Source organism: Sinocyclocheilus anshuiensis, unplaced genomic scaffold, assembly GCF_001515605.1.
Source record: "Sinocyclocheilus anshuiensis isolate Anshui unplaced genomic scaffold, SAMN03320099.WGS_v1.1 scaffold1066, whole genome shotgun sequence".
NCBI classification, from domain to species: Eukaryota; Metazoa; Chordata; class Actinopteri; order Cypriniformes; family Cyprinidae; genus Sinocyclocheilus; species Sinocyclocheilus anshuiensis.
Window position 1 is genome coordinate 81,750 of NW_015540890.1, and position 24,640 is coordinate 106,389.

The 24,640-nt window shown below is 40.2% G+C and overlaps 1 protein-coding gene and 1 long non-coding RNA gene across 2 annotated transcripts in view; one reads left to right on the forward strand and one right to left on the reverse strand.

Annotated features, from left to right (window-relative positions):
• Positions 1-936: 936 nt before the first annotated feature.
• The window catches only part of LOC107688796 (V-type proton ATPase 116 kDa subunit a-like), a 29,581-nt gene continuing 5,877 nt past the window's right edge, over positions 937-24,640 (forward strand). Inside the window, exons 1-15 of the mRNA XM_016486568.1 lie at positions 937-1,072; positions 3,853-3,972; positions 4,106-4,184; positions 5,965-6,101; positions 7,651-7,746; positions 7,847-8,035; positions 8,725-8,807; positions 11,244-11,337; positions 11,669-11,881; positions 12,837-12,987; positions 15,152-15,291; positions 17,661-17,818; positions 17,907-17,997; positions 18,144-18,262; positions 23,720-23,933. Of these exons, the coding sequence (XP_016342054.1) occupies positions 3,856-3,972; positions 4,106-4,184; positions 5,965-6,101; positions 7,651-7,746; positions 7,847-8,035; positions 8,725-8,807; positions 11,244-11,337; positions 11,669-11,881; positions 12,837-12,987; positions 15,152-15,291; positions 17,661-17,818; positions 17,907-17,997; positions 18,144-18,262; positions 23,720-23,933 (1,881 nt within the window). The 5' untranslated portion in view covers positions 937-1,072; positions 3,853-3,855. The remainder of the gene's footprint in view (positions 1,073-3,852; positions 3,973-4,105; positions 4,185-5,964; positions 6,102-7,650; positions 7,747-7,846; positions 8,036-8,724; positions 8,808-11,243; positions 11,338-11,668; positions 11,882-12,836; positions 12,988-15,151; positions 15,292-17,660; positions 17,819-17,906; positions 17,998-18,143; positions 18,263-23,719; positions 23,934-24,640) is intronic.
• Positions 2,692-13,138, reverse strand: LOC107688798 (uncharacterized). Its single transcript, XR_001634269.1, has 3 exons — positions 13,015-13,138; positions 12,184-12,190; positions 2,692-2,703 (listed from the first exon to the last, which is right to left on the reverse strand). It is a non-coding gene; the product is annotated as an uncharacterized LOC107688798 (long non-coding RNA).

Below are 24,640 nucleotides of genomic sequence, written 5' to 3' on the forward strand. Positions count from 1 at the left end.
AGGATAAGATAAAAAAAAAAAAAAGGTGCCTGGTTTGTTTTTTGAATATCTCAAAAGACGTAGAGATGTATTAATATTTCACAAATATAAGTTTCTATTGTGAGTCAGTGGCACAGGGACATTGTTTTATACCCATGGACTGTGAGCTTTCTCAGAGAAGTGAGAGCACTCGTTAAGCTTTGGCTGTTATATCCCAGCTAACATTGCAATTTCAAAGAAATAGTTTTTCTAGCTTACATCCTCTTGGAACATTTTAGGTGGCCCCTAACTTGGGCAATGTTGCAAACTTTATTTGAGTTAGAAATGGGGCTAATTAGTGATTGTAGATGAACAATGCTGTACCATTTTCATTGTATGTTGTATCCTGTACGTGTTTTCCCGTTTTGTTCCTGTTTGTTTATTGTAAAATCAATTAAAAATACAAATAAAAGCTAATGGGAATCTTAAAAGAAAAGGACAGTAATGTTTTCCTCGCTTTGGTATATATTCAGATACAGAGAGCTTTATAAATATTGAAATTCTTTGAGAATCGCCTTAAAATTGGGTTTATTCAGAATATGTTCATCTTATCGCTAGTTAGGATATACCACAGTTGTTAGTGATTAGTGAATGAGCAATTATAGTTTTTTTTTTATTGAAATTATTCGATTTAAAAGATTAAACACAAAAACGAACGCGAGACAAAAGAAAACAACAAAAACGTTGATATACTTGTACTGTGTTCATGATTCAGCTTAATGAGCGCCAGCGCCCCCTAGGGGAATAGCAACTCTTTAAATTACCTTTAAATTTAATTTCGCAAATCGCACAGAATGTCTTACACACAGACGAGACACGATACAAATGTTCATACAAAGTATAGATTAAAATGGCATAAATCAATAACAACATTCTGGCTCATGAAAAGACAAGTCTGTGGCCCCTGGAGTTTGGCCCTGAAGTCACGTGACTGTCTGGAGAAACGGGAAGTTCGTGATTCTCTCAGCTGCTGTAACTTTATGCTTTCAAGAAGACACATTCATATCCAGAAGATAAAAGTCCATCTCTGTCGGTTTCGGCGTTTTATCATCCGGTAAGTTTGCAGATAGTCGATGTTTACACTAGTGTGTTTTTCTGCTCCTTACATTGTTTGATGCATATTCTGTAAATATCAATAAGTTTTCTGCCAGTTTCGCCTCTTTTCAGCATTATCGAAACATTAATCTGAGCACGATGAATACCTTCTGCTTAATGCTTTTCGTGAGGGTTTATAGTGTCAGGGAAGCGAAAATGAAACTTTGAGTTATGCATATGCAAATTAACCTACAGTCAAACGTATATTAGATAACATCATGCGCACGGAGGAATTTTAATAACTTTCTTCATTAAAACAGTCTTATAATGTAGCGGAATCCCTGTAGAAAGAGGAAGTGTAGCCCAGATTTGTATTTTCCTGTATTTCAGCATTCATTCAGTGAGTTGTTCAGGCTCGTTTGGCTTCTGCTGCTTCCAGTATCTAAAGATTTTGGTGGTAGCTATTTTATATCTTGTGCAATTATGTGTCCATCTGCTAGTACTAGTAATTAGCTGTCAAAACCTGCGATGATGCATGTGATCAAAATCACGTGGTCTAGATGTCAGCTCTCAAGTCAAACATGAACCATCAGGTGTTTTTGAAATACAAATAACAGTGCATTTATTTTCTGATGAGTCGTGATTTATTTTTTGACAAGTGTGGCCCAAGTGTAGTAATTGGGTAGTTGACAAACACTAGGGATGCACGATATTGGATTTTTGCCGATATCCGATATGCCGATAATTTTCAACTCATTTTGGCCGATACCGATATATAATTATTTTTAATTTTGGTTAGTTTTAACAAGAACTTATTTGTTAGAATTAAATAAACAATAATAAAGTTATTTTATAATGACAGTACATTGAAGATTTGAAAATAACTATAAATAATATGTATATTGATCACTGCATTTTTTTTTCCAGAAAGATGCAGTGGTAACCTTAACATTTTATTTTATGATTTAACATTTGTAGATGGTCTTAAGCAAAAGAGTTCTGAAGAGTAAAAATTCTGAAAATCTTTTAGAGCTCATAATTTGTTTAAAAAATCCAACATATTACACATGAATGAATAAATCAGTAGGCCTATATATAAAATTATTTAATTTAAGTGTCGTTTGTGTTTTTTTTGTTCATGTAAGCTATAGCTTCTGACCTTTAAATCAAAACATACTCATGATTTTATGGCATCAATTACTGCTTTATTTAATCAGAAGCACAGTCTAAATATTATTTGTGTATTTTGCTTTCATTTTGTTATAAGTAGGCCAACAGCGCCCCCTACGGAATTAAAACTCCTTACTGAGCGGGCTTTAGGACCCGGGGGAGGCTGCCGCTGCGCGTGCTATTACTGTTCACACACCGAACGAGTCATTCTGTACCTGCATTCTCAGTTTAAATGCAGCGATCCAAAACAGTGAATATAATCATAATTCAGGCAAAACTTTGCTTCAAGAATGAGCCACACTGCTGACGTGATCTAATCACTAGCACACCCACACATGTGAGTTAATGTATTCCTCTTATAGGCAAGACTTACCGGCATAATTTTTCATATCGGGCCGATGCCGATATTTACATTTAAAGCCATTATCGGCCGATTCCGATATTGGTCCGATAATATCGTGCATCCCTAACAAACACCACCTTTTTACAGTCAACATCAAGATTATAGCTGGAAAATATAAAGGACAGTTCATAATTTACGTGTTGTAACAGGTTAGCTTTTCTTTCAAGTTTTCACGATTTCCCAGTAACCTCTTTTATGTCTTTTATGTTTAATTAAATGGTTCTGCGATGTCATGGATTCATTTATTAAAAGCTTAGATATTCCATAAAATCAGATTAACTACATGCCTAATAATTATACATAAATTATATATTGTTTAAAATGTATCGTTAATATATTAAATGCATGAAAGGTTCAAAGACGAAAAAGGGTTTAAGCATAAACACAATAAGTGTAATACTGCTTTAAATTGTTGTTGTTTTTCCTCAAAAAATTAAAAAAGTTTTCTGTTTAATTTAATTGCAATTTTGTTTTTGTTTTTCCGAGCAAAAAATAAATATCATAAAAATTTTTCCCTGATTTACAGAAGAAACCCACTAAAATGTAATTCAGTGTAACAATCTTGTCAGGCATATTTACAACAAAAATAATTTTATGACATATTAAAAGACTAATTTAACTTTCACACCCCAAATACTAATTAGTTGTAATTTTACATTTTTAAAATGTGCCACTATCCTAGCTTTTGCCCATTTGTCAGTAAGAATTTTTACTCATTTAAAACACAATAAAATTTAATATGCTCCCTTATTCTTTTATATATTGTAATATGTACATGTCAGAATAAGCATGTTGTTTGAATTTTACATAAATATTGTGTTACACTGAATGACAATGTAACATAATTTCAACCAAATTTTAACATTTTATTCTCCAAAAACTTAAGCTTAAAAGTAGACATTTTACTTGCATTTAATGTGCTTTCTATGGACATAAAATCACTTTTGTACATTTCTTTTGATGCGGACATCTTAACGTCTTTGACCCGAAAATAAATTGTTAAAAATATTGATATAGTTTGACATTGCCCATGTAACCCCGTGATTTTACAGTCACAGGTGATATTATGAAACCTAAAAAAGCCCTCAGAGAGGAACACGCACTCATGCTCACATGCATACTGACTCAAAGCAGAAGAGGAAGTGCTATATCTGTTCACACAAGAATTGTCCAAGTGTGTCCACATTTCAGAGCCCATTCTTGCTGTTTGATTGTGTGTGTTTCAGGTCATGGGCTCTCTGTTCCGCAGTGAAGAGGTCTGTCTGGTTCAGATCTTCCTCCAGTCGGGATCGGCTTACAACTGTGTCAGTGAACTGGGAGAGCTGGGAATAGTGGAGTTCAGAGATGTGAGAGAATTAATACTTGAGAAACCCTTTTTTTGTTGTTTACGTGTGTTATGTAAGTGTCTTTACCTTACATTGACTTGCCGATGGCACAAAGAAGATAATGACGCGTCTTTGTTTGAAATCCTAATCTCAGCTGAATCCAAATGTGAACGCGTTCCAGAGGAAGTTCGTGAACGAGGTGAGGAGATGTGAGGAACTGGAGAAAACCTTTGGTGAGTCAGTCTGTCACTCCTCAACTCCCATGATCCTGCATTATTTCACACATGTTCATCAGTACACACATTATTCCAAAGAGAACCGTGTTTGTCTTTGGAAAACATTCATTTAAATGTAACCGCTTCCTGCTTCAGAGCAGTTTGTTATCAGCTGATGGCATTTAGGCCATGCACGACTTTAAAATGTTAAACAATAGCCGAATATCTGTGTAGTTTGCTGCAATCAAAGCAATCTAAAAATTGTATAAGTAGGTAATGCAGTAATTTACTGCTGATTAATGTTAAATCACAACAATAATAGCAAAAATTATAGATTTGGGGAAGAAGCCTTCTTATGTCAAGATTAGTGCTGCGACATTTAAAAAAATAAATAAAATATATATATATATATATAATTGCTTTAAATTATAATATTTCACAATATTACTGTTTTTACTGTATTTCTGAGCAAATAAATGCAGCCTTGGTGAGAATAAGAGGCTTATTATGATGAAAATGTGAAAAAAAATGAAAATTTGCTGTTAATTTACTCACAAGTTATAGTTTTTTTTTTCTTCAGTAGAACAGTAGAGTAGATTTTTTTCTAGAACTGTGGTCCTTGGTCATAAAATGCAAGTCAGCAGCTACAGGTTTTTGAGAATAAAAAAGCATTTCACTGAACACCAAATTAATGCACATGGCTCCTGACAATATAGTGAGGTTTTATGAAGTGAAACGATCGGTCTGTGCAGGAAACTGAACACTATTTATAGCATAATTACTCTTATCCACCTTTTTCTTGTCGTAAAAATGGGCGCGGCCATTTGTAAATTCTATGGGTCTGGCTTCTGGTCTCATCTGCATCCACTCCGTCCAGCTATTTTTAGCTGAACAAAACAGTTTGTTTTGCTGCTTGATATTGAAAATTGGTGTGTCTTATCATATTATTTGAATGTATTATCTTAATTATGAACACACTGGTTTACAGTTTACTGCACGTTGTTATTCTCCTCGTTATTTAGCTATAGTCTAATTTTTTGAATGTATTATCTTAATTATGAACACACTGGTTTACAGTTTACTGCACGTTGTTATTCTCCTCGTTATTTAGCTATAGCGGCTAATGAACCGGAAGTCTCACCCATAGGCTTACTTCCGCGTTGAAGAAAAAGGTGGATAAAATGGATAGTTCCTGTCCTTGATTCTGATTGGCTGAGCCGTGTTCAAAGCTGTTGTAAATTACTCTACAAGCACACACCTTTGTTTACTTCTGTGTGTTGCTCTGCAACCACTTTGTTGGAACCACAACTGTTCTTGAGGAACTTCATTGTTTGGTGGAAGAATACTGTTTTTATTTATATCATCACACTTTATTTGCTCTGTTTTATGCTCTGTAACCGTTTTATAAAAGCAATAAGCCCGGGAAGCTGTGGTTTACAGTGAATTTATAACAGTTAAGGGGGTTTTAGGAACTCCGCTTCGCGTCATGCCTAACATCGCCCCTTAGCTGTTATAAATTCACTGTAAACCACAGCTTCACGGGGCTTATTGCTTTAGTAATCTGGAGCCTCAGGCAATGGGGAAATCCTGGTTCTTTTGGACAGTTTGTTTACATAATCATGCTATGACATCACGCATACACAATCACATTATTAAAGCACCCGTTAATGATGTGACACATGGATGTTTTACATGTCTAAAGCATATAAACTTGTCTTCAATAGCTCACCTTTTTACATAAACAATGCCATCTTATGTTGACTCAAAGGTTTTTAAACAGTCGCCTTCTTGGTTCCAGTGTTTTTGGACCAGGAGATTGTCCGCAGTCTCTCTCAGAAACTGCAGCCCCCCATCCCGACCCCTCCGGCCCCTCAGCCCAGAGAACTCCTCACCATTGAGGAGGAGAGTGAGCGCTTGGCCCGAGAGCTCAGGGAGGTTTGTCACTTTGTGTGTTGTTTCCATGCAAATGTGTTTTATGCCTGCTTGATGTTAAAAAAAACATGAGATCAAAACTGATCCTATTTGCTTTCTTGTTCTTAATTTGCTTTCTTACTTTCTTCTTCTAACTACACGCGATGCAACAAGATTCCAGCGACAAACAATGTGTCTGTCCACACACCAGACGCAACAGAATCAATCAAATATCACAGCCAATCAGAAGCGTGTGTGGGCGGGCTCTCTCTGGAAGCGAACTGCACTTGCTACAAAATGTTTAAGTTTATAATCTAATTCATAACCTTTTTAACATTATTAAACGTACATACTGAGTGACTGATAGCATCTTTGTTATGCAATACGCTTGTTTGCTTTGATTTGTTTTCGAGATCTGAGGTAAGCTATATGTCACGTAATATGATATTCAAACTCGGACTAGACACTTTTAACATTGAATAAAGCACATAATAAGTACCTGAGATATTCCTGAGTCATAGTTTGTATGTTGCAGAAATGGAAACCGTTTCTAAAATAGAAATCTTGCGTGTCGCTGTCACGGCTGGTTAGGACAAAAACTCAGATTAACATGGAGAAGATACCTTTTATCGCGTGTCGCGATTAGTTAGGACACTGTGTTAAAGGGATAGTTCATCCAAAAATTGAAAATCTTGTTATTTGTGACCCTGGACTACAAAACCAGTCATAAGTGTCAATTTTTCAAAATTGAGATTTATACATCATCTGAAAGCTGAATAAATAAGCTTTGCATTGATGTATGGTTTGTTATAGGATAGGACAATATTTGGCCGAGCTACAACTATTTGTAAATCTGGAATCTGAGGGTGTAAAAAGAATCAAAATATTGAGAAAATCGTCTTTAAATTTGTCCAAATGAGGTTCTTAACAATGCATATTACTAATCAAAAATGAAGTTTTAACATATTTACAGTAGGAAATTTACAAAATATCTTCACGGAACATGATCTTTACTCAATATCCTAATGATTTTTGGCATAAAAGAAAAATCTATCATTTTGACCCATGCAGTGTGTTTTTGGCTATTGCTACAAATATACCCCAGCGACTTAAGACTGCTTTTGTGCTCCAGGGTCACATTTATGTTGCTCCAAACCAGTATAAAGTTCTTTCATCTGCTGAACACAGAAGAACATATTTTGAATAATGTGAGCAGTCAGACAGTTGTTGGTCCCCATTGACTTCCTTAGTATGGTAAAAAAAAAAATAAAATACTGTGGACGTCAGTGGGGACCAGAAACTGTTTGGTTACCAACATTCTTCAAAATAATTAAATTTCTGTTTAATGTAAGAAAGAAACTCATACAGTTTTGGAACAACTTGAGGTTGAGTAAATGATGGCAGAGTTTTTATTTTGGGTGAAAATCCCTTTAACTAAATGTTTTTCAGTGCTTTCCTGTATACCAGTGTCTAGTCACACTTCGATTGTCATTATTTCCCTGTTAATGCATAACATTAGTGTTGTTTCAAATTGTCTCTAATGCAGTAAGTTTGTGATTTTACACATGTGCAGGTGTCCAGGAACAGAGACAGTCTGCGGTCTCAGTATACTCAGCTGTGTCAGTACAGAGGGGTTTTAAAGCAGACTCATTCACTCACAGCCTCACAGGTAGGAACTGCACTTTACTGTCACAATACATCCACTTCCTTCTTTTCCACTTCAGCGTCAGTCAGTCTGGTTCATGTGTGCACGTGTTAATGCGTCATAGGCCCCGCTGGTGTCGTTCGAGCCGGTGGCTCTGGCAGAGAACCGGCAGGACGTCAGGCTGAGCTTTGTGGCCGGCGTGGTTCATCCGTGGAAAGTTCCCGCCTTCGAGAGGCTGCTGTGGCGGGCTTGTCGTGGTTACATCATTGTGGACTTTCATGAGATGGAAGAAAAACTTGAACATCCTGATTCTGTGAGACCTAAATCATTAATAAGTATTATCAGGTTCTTGTATAACCAGATGATGATGTACATGTAAGAACCATTGCAATGTATAAGCAATTTTTTTTTTTATTAGATTGTAGAAACATATACAATCAAACCAAAAATTATTCAGACAGCAGATATAATTTTTGATATTTTTTTACTAGTGGGTGCAGGACACTATAGTTAATTTATGTAAGTGAGGATAGCAAAATAAAGTGAACTGTGACATATTATACCCAAAAATTCTTCATACAGTGGACTACCAGTAAAATTTATAAAAATTAGGGACCAAAGATTATTCAGACACTTTGACCTGACCATGTTTTGCTTAAGTGTTTTTTTCTTTAATTGCTAATGCAACCTTTTTACACCACAGACTGAACAAAATTAAGCATTGCTTGGTAATTGGTTGACCTAAATTGGTATTATCTAATTGTGTTCTTAAATTTAACAGCTGAATTCATTACATACCTTTCTATCAAAGTTATCTGACATTATCAAGATGAATTTGAGAAGTTCTTGTCATATTTTATTACCATTTTCTAAACTGTAGTGAATAAACTGTGATAATGTGAGAAATGCTGAAGGTGTCTGAATAAATTTTGGTTTGACTGTACGTCTGTTTTTGTTGAGTTTTTTTAAAGTTGGTGAGAGATTTTGGTTGTTTTTCCTCAGGGTGAGGAGGTGCAGTGGACCGTGTTTTTAATCTCGTTCTGGGGAGATCAGATCGGTCAGAAAGTGAAGAAGATCTGTGACTGGTAGGTGATCTGGATTTGGTGGTTTTGAAGGAAGACGGTCCTGAAAAACCTGGACATTTACCAAAGGATTTAAACAGTGTGATTTCTATACTGAAAATCTAACGAATCCCAGAAAATCCGTGGAAATTAATAAGTTCCCTTACCAAAAAGTAGTATACTTCAAGTTTATTTTAGTAAGTATACTTAAGTAAAGTTCAAGTATATTTTTAAGTATACTTTATGTAGTAAGTATACAAATATCAGTGTACTAGTAGTATACTTGTAAGTGTACTATTTCAATACTCCTTGGGACTAAATTGGCCCACTTTCTAGTATATAAAAGTATACTTTTAAGTATACTTTAAGTATAACAGTAGTAAACTTTAAGTAAACAACTAGTTTACATCAAAATGTTTAGCTTGTACTGCAACTATACTAAAAGTGAACTTATAGGTATACTGATAGTCCTAAGTATAAGTCAAGAATACTTAAATGTAATTTTAAGTATATTTCTGAGAAGTACATAAAGCCCATTTCTGAGAAGTACATAAAAAGTAGACTAAAAGTATACTTTCCTATTTTTAGTTTAAAAACACCTTTTTTAACCGTCTGGCAGATCAGTCACATTTTAAGTGTTGATAAGGAGTGACTAGACTTTTTTTTTTGTTTTTTTTTTTCAAATACTTAAAGCTGCAGTCCGTAACTTTTTTTGGTTAAAAATGATCCGAAATCAATATTTGAGCAAGTACATAACCAGCCAGTGTTCAAAACTATCGCCTTACTTTTTTTTGGTTAAAAATGATCCGAAATCAATATTTGAGCAAGTACATAACCAGCTAGTGTTCGAAACTATCGCCTTACTTTAGCCCGATTCACAACGGTTAGCTTATAATAATATTTTCTAATTTGAGTGGTACGGGTAGGTTTTCGCGAGAAATTCGAGCATGCCAGAGTACAACCCACGCAAACTAGATCATTCCGCAAGTAACTGCAATTCCAGGTTTTCAAACAGAGATGGCGACAAAAGAGGCAAAACTTACGGACTGCAGCTTTAAAATGAATTTTGAGTAAATATTGTCATTAATGCTCATGAGTTGCAATCTGGGGGATGGACTGGGGTTAAAATTTGGCCCTGGACAAATCTGGGCCACAAATTCCCCCTTGAATGTTTCGATGGGTCATAGGGCCTTCAACTGGATTAAATAAATGAATACATTAAACAGGACAGAAACGAATACTGATAGATGTTACTGAATTCACGACAGATGCAACAAACTTAATGAATTGATTTTGAGCTAGACTGCTGGAAAGTTACTGCTAATAAATTCTGTCATCATTTCCTCACCCTAAAGTGATGTTACAAACGACTTTCTTCTGTTGAACACAAAAGAAGATTTTGTAGAATGTTACCGAACCATTTTGGTTACCCTTGATTTCTACTGTATAGACAAAAATTTATTGAATTTCTCAAATTATGTTCCACAGAAGAAAGAAATCCATACAGGTTTGGAATGACATGATGTTGAGTAAATGATGACAATTTTAATTTCTGGGTGAATCTTCCTTTAAGAACTTTATTATTTGTAAATAATAAACACCTAGTTTATATAAGACACTGATATTTATCTTTAATCAGACTAGTATTAGTAGGCTGGTGGTCACAGTAAGTAAACCCATGGTCCTCATTACCATGGTTATATGGTTTTAAAAATAAATAATAATTAATAATAAACTATAAAAAACAAAACAAAACATGAAGAAACGATAAAACGCCTATAAAATTAAAATATTCCCCAATATGTAATAACAGTAACATTTATAATAAATACATTTCTGCCAACACGTAGGCTATTTGTACAGTGTTAATAACTTCAAGTTAAATAACTATGGTGCTGAATTGACAAGCCTATTGGCGTTTTCCAATATACCTCAACTAGTGTCTATTAATATTTTTGATATTTTTATATCATCATAAGCCACCAGATGTCACCAAAGTCACCCAATTTTTAGGTTTTGTCTGTCTGCACTTACTGGAATTATTTTTTTTTACTGAAGTAAAATAAATATTAAATATAACATAAAAATAAGCATATTTGACATAAAAATATGGTACTTTTAGAGTTTAAAAAAATTGCATAAATTTATAGATTTTATTTTATCAAAGATGATATGACATTTATTTAAAAAAAAAAAACTAATTTGGGGTCACACCTGAAACCTTCGTGCCCAACTTTGTCCACAAAGGACGGATTTAGGGCTGTCATACAAAGGATGCTTGAGGGTTAAAAAAAACTCGTATTGATCAACCCATTGGTTCAGTTTCATACAAAATTTTCGATTTAGAGGTAGTTAAACATATGCTGGACTCTTGTATCATTCAAAAATGAATTTGTGAACAAGCGCAATGTACTACTTCCCTGTTTATTCGGTTTTCTGCTCTGTTCCACAAACACACAGCTTCCACACAGAAACATTCCCCTACCCTGAGAGCCAGGCAGAACGAGAGGAGACTCTGAATGGACTCCGAAGAAGAATCGAGGACATCAAATCAGTAAGTGCAGTATTAATCACAGTCAACACGTCTCTCGTTTTTTCACTTCCACTTTGTAAACATTTGAAACTCCCGATACATAGATCATGGGATGTTAATAACTGATGAGAAAAACAGAATAATGTTCAGTTAGCAGTTGGAACACAAATAGTGAGTCGGTCTGTGTTGTTCATGATTCTGTTTTATTTCCCAACAGTTGCTCTGTAAGTTGTTTCGACCGAATCGATAGAACAAACAGCTGTCAAGCGTATGGCTGTTAGTTTCTGTAAACAAACAGCCATACAGTCTCAGAGCTTCCTCACCGTGTGTCTGTGCTCCTCCGTGGCTGTAGGTCATGGGTGAGACGGAGCAGTACATGCAGCAGCTGCTGGTGCGAGCGCTGGCCCGTCTGCCCGAGTGGATTGTGCAGGTTCAGAAGTGTAAGGCCGTGCAGACAGTGCTGAATCTCTGCAGCCCATCCGTCACTGATAAGTGCCTGATCGCAGAAGCCTGGTGCCCCGTGAGCCAGCTGCCTGCCCTGCAGAGTGCCCTGAGAGAGGGAGGGGTGAGCGTCCACTGTCACTACACATCTGTCGCTGTCAGGTCAAGCTCATTAAAGGGATCGTTCACCCAATAATGAAAATTCTGTCATTAATTACTCACCCTCATGTCGTTCCAAACCCGTGAGACCTTCGTTCATCTTCAGAACACAAATTAAGATATTTTTGATGAAATCCGAGAGCTCTCTGACCCTCCATAGACAGCAAGGTAACTACCATGATCAACGAACGCACAGAAACGTAGCAAGGACATCGGTAGAATTATCCATGTGACATCAGGGGTTCAACCGTAAATTTACGAAGCTACGAGAATACTACTTTTTGTGTGCAAAGTAAACAAAAATAACATAATTTATTCAGCAATTCTTCTCCCCGAGTTACCGTCTTCCGCCATTTTGGAGAGTATCCACTGAACGTAATCGGTGTAGTGAGCGTTGTTTACGTTCAGCATACGCGTGCTTTCTACTGCACGTAAACCGAGACGTGTAAATGAGATGTTGCGTCTCTGTCTCTGTTTTCTTTAATTTGTGCATTGTTGGTAAATCACCTGCAGAAATTTCCATGCCCATCGGCGCTGTTTTGGAATTGGAATCATACTAATTTGCCCTGTTTAGTAAATCTGGCCCATGATCTCATACAGAGCAATGTCATATGATTCGACTCCCCAAATCATAATAATAAATGAATGATTCATGATAGTTGTTTAAAAATAAACAAAAAAAAATTCTAAAAACTTCACACATGCTGACTGAAGGAGAAAGCTACAGTAGAAACTCCATCCATCCATCCTTTCACACCCTGGTCAGATGTTGTGTGGCACACACACACACACACACACATACTCACTGCATTAGTGTCTCCAATTCACCTGCTGTATGCTGCATGTCTGGTTTGTGGGGAAACCAGACAGACGCCACACAGGAAAGCCTCTTATGTCTGAAACCTGTTTTTCTCTCTCAGAGGAAGAGCGGCAGTAGTGTGGACTCCTTCTACAACCGCTTGCCGGCCACCACGTCCCCCCCCACACTCTTCCCCACCAATGCCTTCACTGCAGGATTCCAGAACATAGTCGATGCCTATGGAGTGGCGTGCTACAGGGAGATGAACCCAGGTGACACACACTCACAACACACACCACTAGTTTAAAGGGGTCATCGGATGCCCATTTTCCACAAAGTGATATGATTCTTTAGCATGTTAATGAAAACTCTATAACATACTTTGGTTAAAATTTCTCAATGGAAATGTAAAACAACACCCTTTTTACCCTGTCAAAAACAGCTCTGTACACGGCGACCCATTTCGGTGCATGTCCCTTTAAATGCTAATGAGCTCTTTTGTAGATAAAGCTGGATCACGAATGATTCGGTCGGGACTAACAACTAGTGTTGGGTCGTTCTTGAACGATTCGTTCATTTTGAATGTGACTCGGGAAGAACGAGTCGTCTCGGGGAGTGATTCGTTCAGTCGCGCATGCACAACATCCTATAGGTTCTGTACTGGAATTAGTCAAGTAGTTCACGTTTCGAGTCTTCGGGTTTTCCGAGTCGTTTGTCATCACGTGACAGCCCCATAAGCTTAACCAATGTGACGTGACGTGACATGTGGCCAAGTATGGTGACCCATACTCGGAATTAGTGCTCTGCATTTATCCCATCCAAAGTGCACACACACAGCAGTGAACACACACACACCGTGAACACACACCCGGAGCAGTGGGCAGCCATTTATGCTGCGGCGCCCGGGGAGCAGTTGGGGGTTCGGTGCCTTGCTCAAGGGCACCTCAGTCGTGGTATTGAAGGTGGGAGAGAGCGCTGTATATTCACTCCCCCCACCTACAATCCCTGCTGGTACGAGACTCGAACCCGCAACCTTTAGGTTACGAGTCCGACTCTCTAACCATTAGGGCACGACTTCCCCAATGCAGTCTGAGCCGGAAAGAGAATTAATTAGTTCATCTCTCGAGTCTTCGGGTTTGAGTCGTTCGTTCATCACGTGACAGCCCCATAAGCTTAACCTATGCAGTCTGAGCCGGAAAGAGACTTAATAATAATAACCAACTCTTTATTACCTTTGTTACAACATTCAGTGTTATGAAAAAGAACCATAATGACATCAGAGTCGGTAAAATGATCCGAACTTCCCATCACTACTAACAACTCTGTGTTTATTACAGAGGTGGGAGGGTCTGTTTTGTACATCTGGGCATTGCAGAGATCACCTGTTCTGCATGCGTGCATTGCGTATATAGTCATTCGGAATGATTACCATAGTATAACCACAGTTTTACTACAAATATCATGGTGAAGCTAAATGGCTAGTATAGCAACACTATGTTAATGTGTGGTTACTTTAGTTTAACTTTTTTTTTGTATTAAAACCATGTTTTATTTTCATAAAGGTACATATGTAATTAAAACATAATGTAATTGAGTGCAGAAATAATCATGAGTAATCTTACCTGACGCTGATATTACAGTAGCCAGTCTTAACAGTTTACGTGATCTGGCTCTTGATTTTATTATTGTTTTTTTTGTTTTTTTCTTTGCCGGGAGGCAAACATATCAGAAATGTGTGCGGTAAGAGCGTCTGGTAGTTCACGTTGGCCAAAACACACGAGGAAACGCGTTGTGAAACAAATACCGTTGGCAATCACAGACATTCGCATTCAGACAGGATTAGTTTTCTCAGAGGATCACTGAGTTTGCTGAAAAACAGTAGGTAATTTGCTCTGCAATTATTACAGAGGTTGTGTGAGAAAAACACAGATGTGGCAGATTCAGATGGGATTATAATCGCAAAGTACGTCTGTGAAACACAATTTTTTCTAACGACCCCCAGTAAAACTAGTCCCATCCGAATAGGGCAATAGACGCATTTAGGTAGATCGGGGGTGCATTGCCTTCAAAAACAAAGGTAATACACTGCGTCATCAGCAGCTCAGATGTCAGGAGTAAATGACGACTGCAAAACATCCAACAACAAAACACCTCAATTAACAATCGTGGGAGGGGCCTATGCAGAACTACGTCACTCTGCCAAGAATCTGAGAATGGCTTGATTTCAGAAAGGGGTTATGATTTATGGGGATTCAAAAAAAAAAAAAAACACTGGGGGGATTTTTATCATTATTGGGTGGTTGGGTACACAAACTGCCAATACACATTTATGTTCAAACAACATGTAAAAGTGAATTTTGCATCTGATTACCCCTTTAAAATAAACTTAACTCCGTTCTCATGCACCTTTTACTGTCTGTTTTCACACGTCTGCAGCTGTCTACACCATCATCACGTTTCCCTTCCTGTTTGCCGTCATGTTCGGGGACGTTGGACACGGTCTTCTGATGACGCTGCTGGCTCTCTGGATGGTTCTGGAGGAGAAGGATTCAAAACTGAGGAAAAACACTAATGAAGTAAAAAACATAACACATGCACACATTTTCTTTTTTTTCCCAACACTCTAACAACTTACGTTTTCGATACTGGAATTTTTTACTTTGATACAACACCTTATATAATAAAAATATTTGATAACAGTGGAAAAAATGTCACAACATTAAGGGCGTAAAAAATTTAAACGGTGTACAAGTTAAGAGAATATTGCTCTGAGGAGGATTATATGATAATAATAATAATAATGATAATGTTCTTCATACTTTTCTTATTTTAGGAAGAAGAACATATTGTAATACTGATACTTGTAACTTCACTATCAGTTTCATAAGTCTATTAATTATTTTACTTAACACTGCAGCAGTAAAGTTATAATACTTATGACTTAATTTCTTCACTTGCAAGAGTTAAACCCTCAAGCGGAAAACTGCTAAGAGACCTATAGGTCAGGGGTGTCCAGTCCTGCTCCTGGAGGGTCACTTTCCTGCTGAGTTTAGCTCTAGTCCTAATTAAACTCACCTGAACCAGCTAATCAAGTCTGTGGATCTCTAGGGCTGTGTTACACTTCACATTTAGACACACACTCGCATACTTCCCTAAGCACTTCCCCTCGGGAAAATCCCTGCCATCATTTTGAAGTGTGTTACACTTTGTGAAGTGGATAAGGGAAGTTTATATGGACAGACCCTCCACCCCTCAATTTTCATACTTTTTATGTACATTTCAGGCAGCTCCACACACCACAATGCAACACGATTGTAACGTCACCGTAGATCACGTTTAATTTACCTCCACCCCAAACGACTCCTATATCAATTATTCAATTATAAAATGAGCATTTTTCACATGCTCCTGTGTTTATGTTCAGTTATTTCACTTAAATGGCAATGAAAAGAACCTATTCACTGCTATTAAAGTCAAATTACTGAACCTACACATTAGGAGCCTGATAAAAATGCTAATTTTAGAAGAAAATTTCAAACGGCATTTAGAGGCTTTTGCATCTGAACTCTTCATATGTACCTTCATATATACCTATACATAAATAACATATACCTATATACATAAAGAGTGGTGCATCAAACAAATTTGTAAGGGAAAAAATGCTAATAAACTCCATAGCGGATTCCAAGTGATCAAGGGCTTGAGGGTCGGTCACACTACACTTGTCTTTCCATTGACTTCCATTTGGAGCAGAAACGCAAACTCATGTATAGAGCTTTCACATTCCGCTGCATTCCGAAGTTCAAGTTTGGTGAACTCTGACCCACGAGTATGTATCACGTGAAGCCATGTGATCAATAGAAGATTGATTAATCACAGCATGAATTAAAAGAACATACATTTACATTACATTTACATTTAGTCATTTAGCAGACGCTTTTATCCAAAGCGACTTACAAATGAGGACAGATGGAATAGGATCAAGCAGACAAGTAGTAGGATGATTGGAAAGGATGAGTTTAGAGACGTCTGCCTCAGAGAGTGGAGAGAAGGATGAAAACGAGTGTATGTTTGCTGGTAAGATGTGTTTAACAGTTTGTGGTTTGGCAAACTGTGCACTGAGGTTTGTAATTTTATGAATGTAGAATGTGGCAAAGTCGTCAGCTGTTAGAGTTGATGAAGGGGGGGGGGACAAAGGAGGGAGGAAAATATTTTAAAGAGCATGCGAGAGTTATGAGAATTGTTAATTTTGTTGTGATAGTATGTCCTTTTAGCAGTGGAGACATTAGCAGAGAATGAAGAGAGGAGTGATCGATATACATTAAGGTCAGTAGGATTTTGTGATTTGCCACCATACTCTTTCTGCAGCTTTGATCTAGATCTTTATCATATCCTCGGTTCCCTGAGAGCGGGAACGAGACATCGCGAAGGTCGCCGTGTTCGCTGCTTGACCATCTAAGCGGTGTTCAGTATCAGATTCTGATGTAATTGTCGCGTGCACCGCATTTTATACTGCCTCTCAAGCTTGTCAGTATTTGCATGTGATTTGCATACTTCGTGACAATTGGCCAGTTAATTGGACTGGCGTGAGCCAATGAGACTTCAGGAAAGGTTGGAAGGGAAGGAGTTCCCTTTTATTCCCAACATACATTTAAAACTGCAGCGCCACAGGAAAGTGGAGTAGATTGTGTGTTTTTACATTTGAAGTTAGTGAGGAAAGGGCATAAAAACGGAAGTGGAACGCAGCCCAGAAACTTCCAAGCAGGTGTGCTTATTTGTTTGTAACAACAGATTTGCTTTATATTATAAATAATAATCATCCACAAAAATCTTGGATATTATGCAAACATGAAAACACCAGATGCTCAAGCAGAGATGGAGACAATTCTAGTTTTTACAGTATTTTTCTGCATGTACTGATTTCTTGGGGTCTCTTGTGGGTCAGATCTGGCAGATGATGTTTGGAGGCCGATATCTCATTTTGTTAATGGGGCTGTTTTCTATCTATACCGGAGCCATTTACAATGAGTGTTTCAGCCGGGGCCTCAACACCTTCTCCTCAGGATGGCACATCCGGCCCAATGCAGAATACTACAATTGGACGTATGACCACACACACACGCATCTATCCATCATAACGCCAAAGATATTGCATATGAAGTTCTGAAAGTCTGTCTGTCTCTGTGTGTAGAGAGGAGACTTTCAAAAGCAATCAGTATCTGTCGCTGGACCCCAATGTCACAGGCGTTTTCACTGGTCCTTATCCTTTTGGCGTTGATCCAGTAAGTCAGCCAAATTACTGTGGAAATGACATTGCAGTACCCTTTTCTGTTATTTGTGTTTATAGTTTGATTTAAGAGTAATATATCTCCATCACTGTGTTGGTATAAGGAATCCTGAACAATAACTAATTCTTTATCTACCTCAGATTTGGGGTCTGGCCAATAATCATCTGACGTTCCTCAACAGCTATAAGATGAAGATGTCTGTCATTATTGGAGTCATCCATATGACCTTTGGTGTGTGTTTATCCTTATTCAACTACATGTAAGTATGTTTCCATTTCGATACTTCACTCGTACTGCGTCGCTAGACGCTTATGGGGAAAACTCCTTTTTCTCCGAGGACTGAAGCCTTTACAATCACGCAGTGTAACTGCACGGCCATTGGTTCATGCAGTAAATTAAAAATGAACCAATGGCTCGGCAGCGGAACTGCACGAGCCTATGGCAACGAAGCCCGCCAGAATGGGCGGGGCCATCTGGCTATATAAGCAGGCATTTCGCCATAGGATCTCAGATCAATTCTCCTTCAGCGACGACGATCTTCCCTTCGCTGATCTACAGGACTTGAAGCGCTCGCCGTTGACACGCCTCGCTGTGGGCAAGAAGCTGACTGCGCCGCTCTGCTGTTTCCGCCCACTCTCCGAGCCGCCTCAGCGTCCGGCGCAGATACCAGCTCGTCCCCTGCCGCCATCCGGTGAGCTTAAAAAAAGCAGATTTCTTTTTCTAAAAGAGCAGCGGCATTGTTTCAAATGCCACGCCGTCATTGTGGCTCATGCAGGACTGCACTGCACGCTGACGACGGCCACTCAGCGTGCGTTTCCTGCCTGGGCAAGCCCTACGCAGAAGCTGCTCTGACCAAGATGGATTGTTCACACTGCGTGAACATGAGTCTCGCCTCTCTGTGCGCTCGGATCGCTTTCTTCTCAGAGAGCGACTCCGCCCCCCGCGCCCTCCCGTTTTCTTCCTCCCAGGGACCTGTGAGGAAAAAACAGCAGGGCAGGGGGACTCAGCGCTCTGCTGCGAGCGAGCTCACGCCGGCCCAGATCCCGCGTGCCTCGCCAAGCAGAGAGGATTCTCCCGTCCTCTTTGAACACCCAGACCAGCGTCCCTCAGTGGATGTGAGCGACATGGTCTCATTCGGTGGAATTGAGGATGAACTGCTAGATGACAGCATGTCACTAGCAGCATCAGACGCAGAGGAGATGTCGGGCTCTACCATTGACCCTGCCCCTTTGCCATCTTCAGATCCCAGCGACGCCAAACAAGGGATGGACGCTGAACTTTTTGCTGTCCTCTCTAAAGCGGTCAAGGAGCTGGGATTGGAGTGGTCTACGCCGGAGGAGCCCATTCGTAGCCATCTGGACTAATGGTTCCTGCCGGGGTGCCGTCAGCCCCCTCGTCAGCGAGCCTCCCCGTTTTTTCCGGAGGTCCACGACGAGCTCACGAAATCGTGGCGTGCTCCCTACTCGGCTCGCCTTCGCACGTCCTCTTCTTCTGCGCTCTCCTCAGTAGACGGCGCTGAAGAAAAAGGCTATGAGAAGCTGCCTCCCGTCGATGAGTCAGTGGCTGCGCACCTCTGCCCACCCACTGCCATTGGATGGAAAGCGAAGGTCGCTCACCCCTCCAAACCTTGCAGGACGACGTCTGCCCTTGCTGGACGAGCGTACTCCTCTGCCGGGCAGGTGGCCTCAGCTCCGCACTTTATGGCCGTGCTCCAGGTCTTTCAGGCCAAATTCCTCCAAGTCATGGACAAGTCCGGACCTGACCCCGCAGCTTTCAAGGAGCTGTGCAGCGCAACAGACCTGGCTTTGCGAGCTACGCAGGCTACAGCACAGGCCATCGGGAGGTCAATGGCCAGCTTAGTGGTGTTGGAGCGCCATTTGTTGTTAAACCTCACTGTCCCCTTCCTCGACTCTCCGGTCTCCCCTACGGGGCTGTTTGGAACCGCCGTCCAGGAGTTTGCAGAGCGTTTTACAGCTGCGCAGAAGTCATCCCAGGCAATGCGGCACTTCCTGCCTAAAAGCTCCACAACAGCCACCAGTCGCCCCAGACCTGCACCAGCACAGCAGCCAGCAAAGCCTGCTCAGAAGCCTGAGCCCCGACAGCACTCCCGCTAGGCCAAACGCTACCCGTTTCCAAAGTGCCAAGGACCCCGGCCCAAGCTGACGCTGGATCGCGATATCGATACTGAAACGATATCTCGTGCAGCCCTACCTCGCACTTTTACAAAGTGCATGGACACGGATCTCTCTCCTCTGAGATAAATGGGAGTCCACATTCTGAATTACCTCGACGACTGGCTCATCTTAGCCCAGTCAGAGGCCTAATATCCCAGCTAATATCCCACAGGTCCCTCCTCCTCAGCCACTTAGAGTGCCTGGGACTCAGGGTCAATTTTGCCAAGAGCTCACTGTTTCCCAGCCAACAAACTTCGTTTCTGGGAGCAGTTTTCGACTCGGTCCACATGAGGGCGGTAATCGCGCCAGAACGTGCACTGGCCATACAACAGCTTGCGGCTTCTTTCAAAATCGTAGCCTCTCTCCACCTCAAAACGTTTCAAAAGATGCTGGGCCTCATGGCCTCTGCATCGCAGGTACTACAGTTGGGCCTGCTCCGCATGAGACCCCTTCAGTACTGGCTGAAACCACAAAATTCCACCTCATGCGTGGCGTCACGGACACATGCGTGTCAGGGTTTCCCCTTGGAAAGCCCCACAGTGGTTCAAGCAGGGCGTGACTATGGGCATGATTCACAGAAGGAAGGTTGTCTTGACAGATGCATCCAACACAGGTTGGGGAGCTCTGTGAGAGGGCAGACCGACCTTCAGCTCCTGGTCGGATGCAGAAGGTCGGCTACACTTTAACTGCCTCGAGATGACGACAGTATGTCGAGACCTCCAGACCTTCTTACCGGACCTGAAGGGGGATCTCCCAGGAATCTGGGAGATCTTTGGCAGGGCAGAGGTCGACCTCTTTGACTCAAAAGACAATTCTCACTGCCCAACTTATTTTTCGAAGAGTGAGGACGCGTTGGCCCACGATTGGCCCAACCTCCTCCTGTATGCTTTTCCCCCGATCGTTCTGATCCCTCAGGTAATCAGGCGAGTCAGGGAACACAGACACAGGGTCCTTCTGGTGGCCCTGCTCTGGAGGAACCAGCTTTGGGTTTCAGAGCTGTCTCAGCTGCTGATAGCAGCCCCCGTGGCCCATTCCCCTGAGGCAGGACCTTCTCTCTCAGGCAAACAGGACGATTTGGCACCCCCAGCCTGAGCTGTGGGCTCTGCACCTCTGGGCTCTCGATGGGAGTCAGTAGGCTTCCCTGCCATGCTCAAAGTCTATGTGGCAGCTATAGCAGCTTCCCATGCTCCTATAGCCGGACAGTCGGTGGGCCGGAACAACTTTGTTGTCCATTTCCTGAGGGGATCCAGGAGGCTCAATCCGCTCCGGTCCCCACGGTCCCTATGTGGGACCTGCCCACGGTCCTGAAAGCCCTCAAGGGCTCCCCCTTTGAGCCACTACAGTCTGCAGACTCGAAAACCCTGTCGTTGAAAAAATGCCCTGCTAGTATAACTTGGATGTTCCGGCCTTGCAGGCTCGGATTCTATCTGCTTAAAGGGGCACACGCCTGCCTAAGGCGGGTCTATTTCTTCAGGCATTGCCTGTCTTCAGGTACGCTACCAGGCCTTTTAGAAGTGCTGAGGCTGTACAAAGCTGTTGGAACGATTATCCAAGGCTGGGCTGACCTCAGTGAGTTCAGACCTCTTGCCTCCTGCAGGGCTCACCCTGCGTATAATTGGTCCCTCTGAGTCTTAATTGCTCAAGGCCAGTTCATGTCAGTCGTTCCTCTTTCATGGCACGGCGGGATTGTATTGGTTCCCCATAAGCGTCTAGTGACGCAGTACTGGTGAAGAATTGAAAGGGAACGTACTCGGTTACTTACGCAACCTCGGTTCCCTGAGATACGGGAACGAGTACTGTGGCCCTTGACGCTGCACGACTCAGTGTCGTCACTTCAGTCGAATTTACCTGAGATCCTATGGCGAAATGCCTGCTTATATAGCCAGATGGCCCCGCTCATTCTGGCGGGCTCTGACGGGCTTCGTTGCCATAGGCTCGTGCAGTTACACTGCGTGATTGTAAAGGCTTCAGTCCTCTGAGAAAAAGGAGTTCTAGCGACACAGTACTCGTTCCCGTATCTCAGGGAACCGAGGTTACGTAAGTAACAGAGTACGTTTTCTTTGCTGTTCTTGAGAATTTCTTCATGTTTTCTGCAAATTGGTGTCTTTTTTAAAGGGGTCATATGATGCGATTTAAATTTTTCCTTTCTCTTTGGAGTGTTACAAGCTCTTGGTGCATAAAGAAGATCTGTAAAATTGCAAAGACTAAAGTCTCAAATCCAAAGAGATATTCTTTGTAATGTTCTGACTTACAGACTGTAAGTATGGTTTTTATATTTAAAGAATTTGCCACTGATGATTCAAACGCGCATTTTGAGCAGTGTAGAGTAGCGCTTGTTGTTTGTCATTTCTCCGATCACAAATGCAGACAGGGTTTTATGTTTACGCAGCACGATGCAAAATGTTCTTTTTAGCAACATCATATGACCCCTTTAATGTTTTAAATGGATCTGCATGAACTGCATTTTTATTTTATAAAGTTTCTTGAGGTGTACTTAGATCAGACACTGTTATAATTTAGAAATAAAAAGGCCATTTTCCTGATTTTAGCCCTCTGACACTATAACACTCTGAATTATCACAGTTACTTACATTTTGTGACATTACTGTTGGGTCCATATCTGAACCAAACAAACAAATAATGCTCTAGTGAGACAATCGCATGGTTGAAAATAAACATTAGGATCCTTTGGAAGGTAATGTTATTTTTAGTCCATTGATCCTGTTGGTGTTATTTTCCTGCTTGTCCATATAAAGCATGAGTGGGCTGGGATAAAGAAGCGATGATCAAGTAGTACCTCTTATATTTGTATTTAAATTCTTGTATCTCAAAAGATCAAAGTGAAATTAGATTTTTCCATTCATGACTCCTTTAAAAGTAAATAGTGCAGAATTCAAAATGACCTTTTGCCACGTGCTAAGGGCAGGTGAACTGAGAACATTTACTGGCCATAAATATCGTTTTCTTAACAAGTACTGTTGACTTTACTATAATTTATTTCAAAAATGTAAACCTTTTATGGTATTTTCTATTTTCAGATTTTTTTTTTTTTTTTGCAAAATGTTGCAAACATGACTCACAGCATAAACCTTTGTTTAGTTTCATAGGTCTAGTTACACAAACAAACAGCGTACAACGTGCTTACTAGCCATTAGCAACTGCTCCAGGGTGTCTGTTGATTTTTTTGTGTGAAATGTGACTGATAAGGAGGCAATGACTCACTGTAATAGTTCTCTTACTTAGGCTGCTGTCCTGTTGTTTTGTGGTGTTCTTTTGATATATATTTTCGTTATAAAGTGCATTCGAATTTTTAACGTGTCCAAGAGCCAGAGCTGCCGTCATTGGGTATGAATACAGTGCATTCCACGCAAATCAGAGTATTTGCATAATCAACACCATCAATTTGCATTGTCACATCATTCCGGTCCTGACGTTTTCAACTTAAAAAAAGCATAAAAAAATAATTTCATTACCAGCTGAAACATGTATCATTTAACCATACTATGTATCCACTTACTTGCTCTTTTTCTCCTGCTGTGTAGACACTTCAGAGATATCAGCAGTGTGTTTCTGGTGCTGATCCCAGAGCTGTGTTTCATGCTGTGTCTGTTTGGATACCTGATCTTCATGGTGATCTATAAGTGGGTGGTGTATGGCCCCATGACCTCCGACTCCGCTCCCAGCATCCTCATCCACTTCATAGACATGTTCCTGTTTACTGAGAATAAGGACAACAAGCCTCTCTATACGGGACAGGTGTGTACCTGTTATGATGTCATCTTTCTGTTAGTGTCAAAAAGCAGACATTTGACTTCCATAATAACCGTTTTCCACTTCACAGTTTGTTGGGGACTAAAAATGGTGATATAACAGACTGCTTTGTTTATGATTAGTCTCAATATGGTTTATTAAACAGAAGTGAGACCTGGATACGACAGTTTCTTTGCATCTTGCAGCACTTTAACAAACCAGTTTCCTCTCAAGTTTCCAGTTCACCCCCAAGCATTATTAAAGGGGTCATGAATTTAATTTTTAAATTTTTTTTAATGTTCATTGAGGTTAACTTATAATGTTAATAAAGTTTTTTTTTTGCACAAAAAAACAAATAAATATGTGAAAAATGATTATTTTCAACCCTCATTCTGACCCTCAGTCTAAATTTACCTGTTCTTAAGGGGTGGGTCCTTTAAGGCCACTGTTTTTATGATTGGCTAACGTCACTGCATAGGAAACACTATCAACACCCCCTCACTATTTCTTTGTGAACTCTCCATGACACTGTGCCTCAATTGCAAAACAAAATGCTCCGACCAATCCTCTGACATGATCCGGGGTGCCATTAAAAATAAACTATGTACTTGTTCCTTACACTGGGATCTTTCTGAGATCTGTACAAAGACGAGAACGAGCTGTTTAAACCGAACGCTCTTTCGCTCCACTTGTCCTGACGACAGACTTAAAGG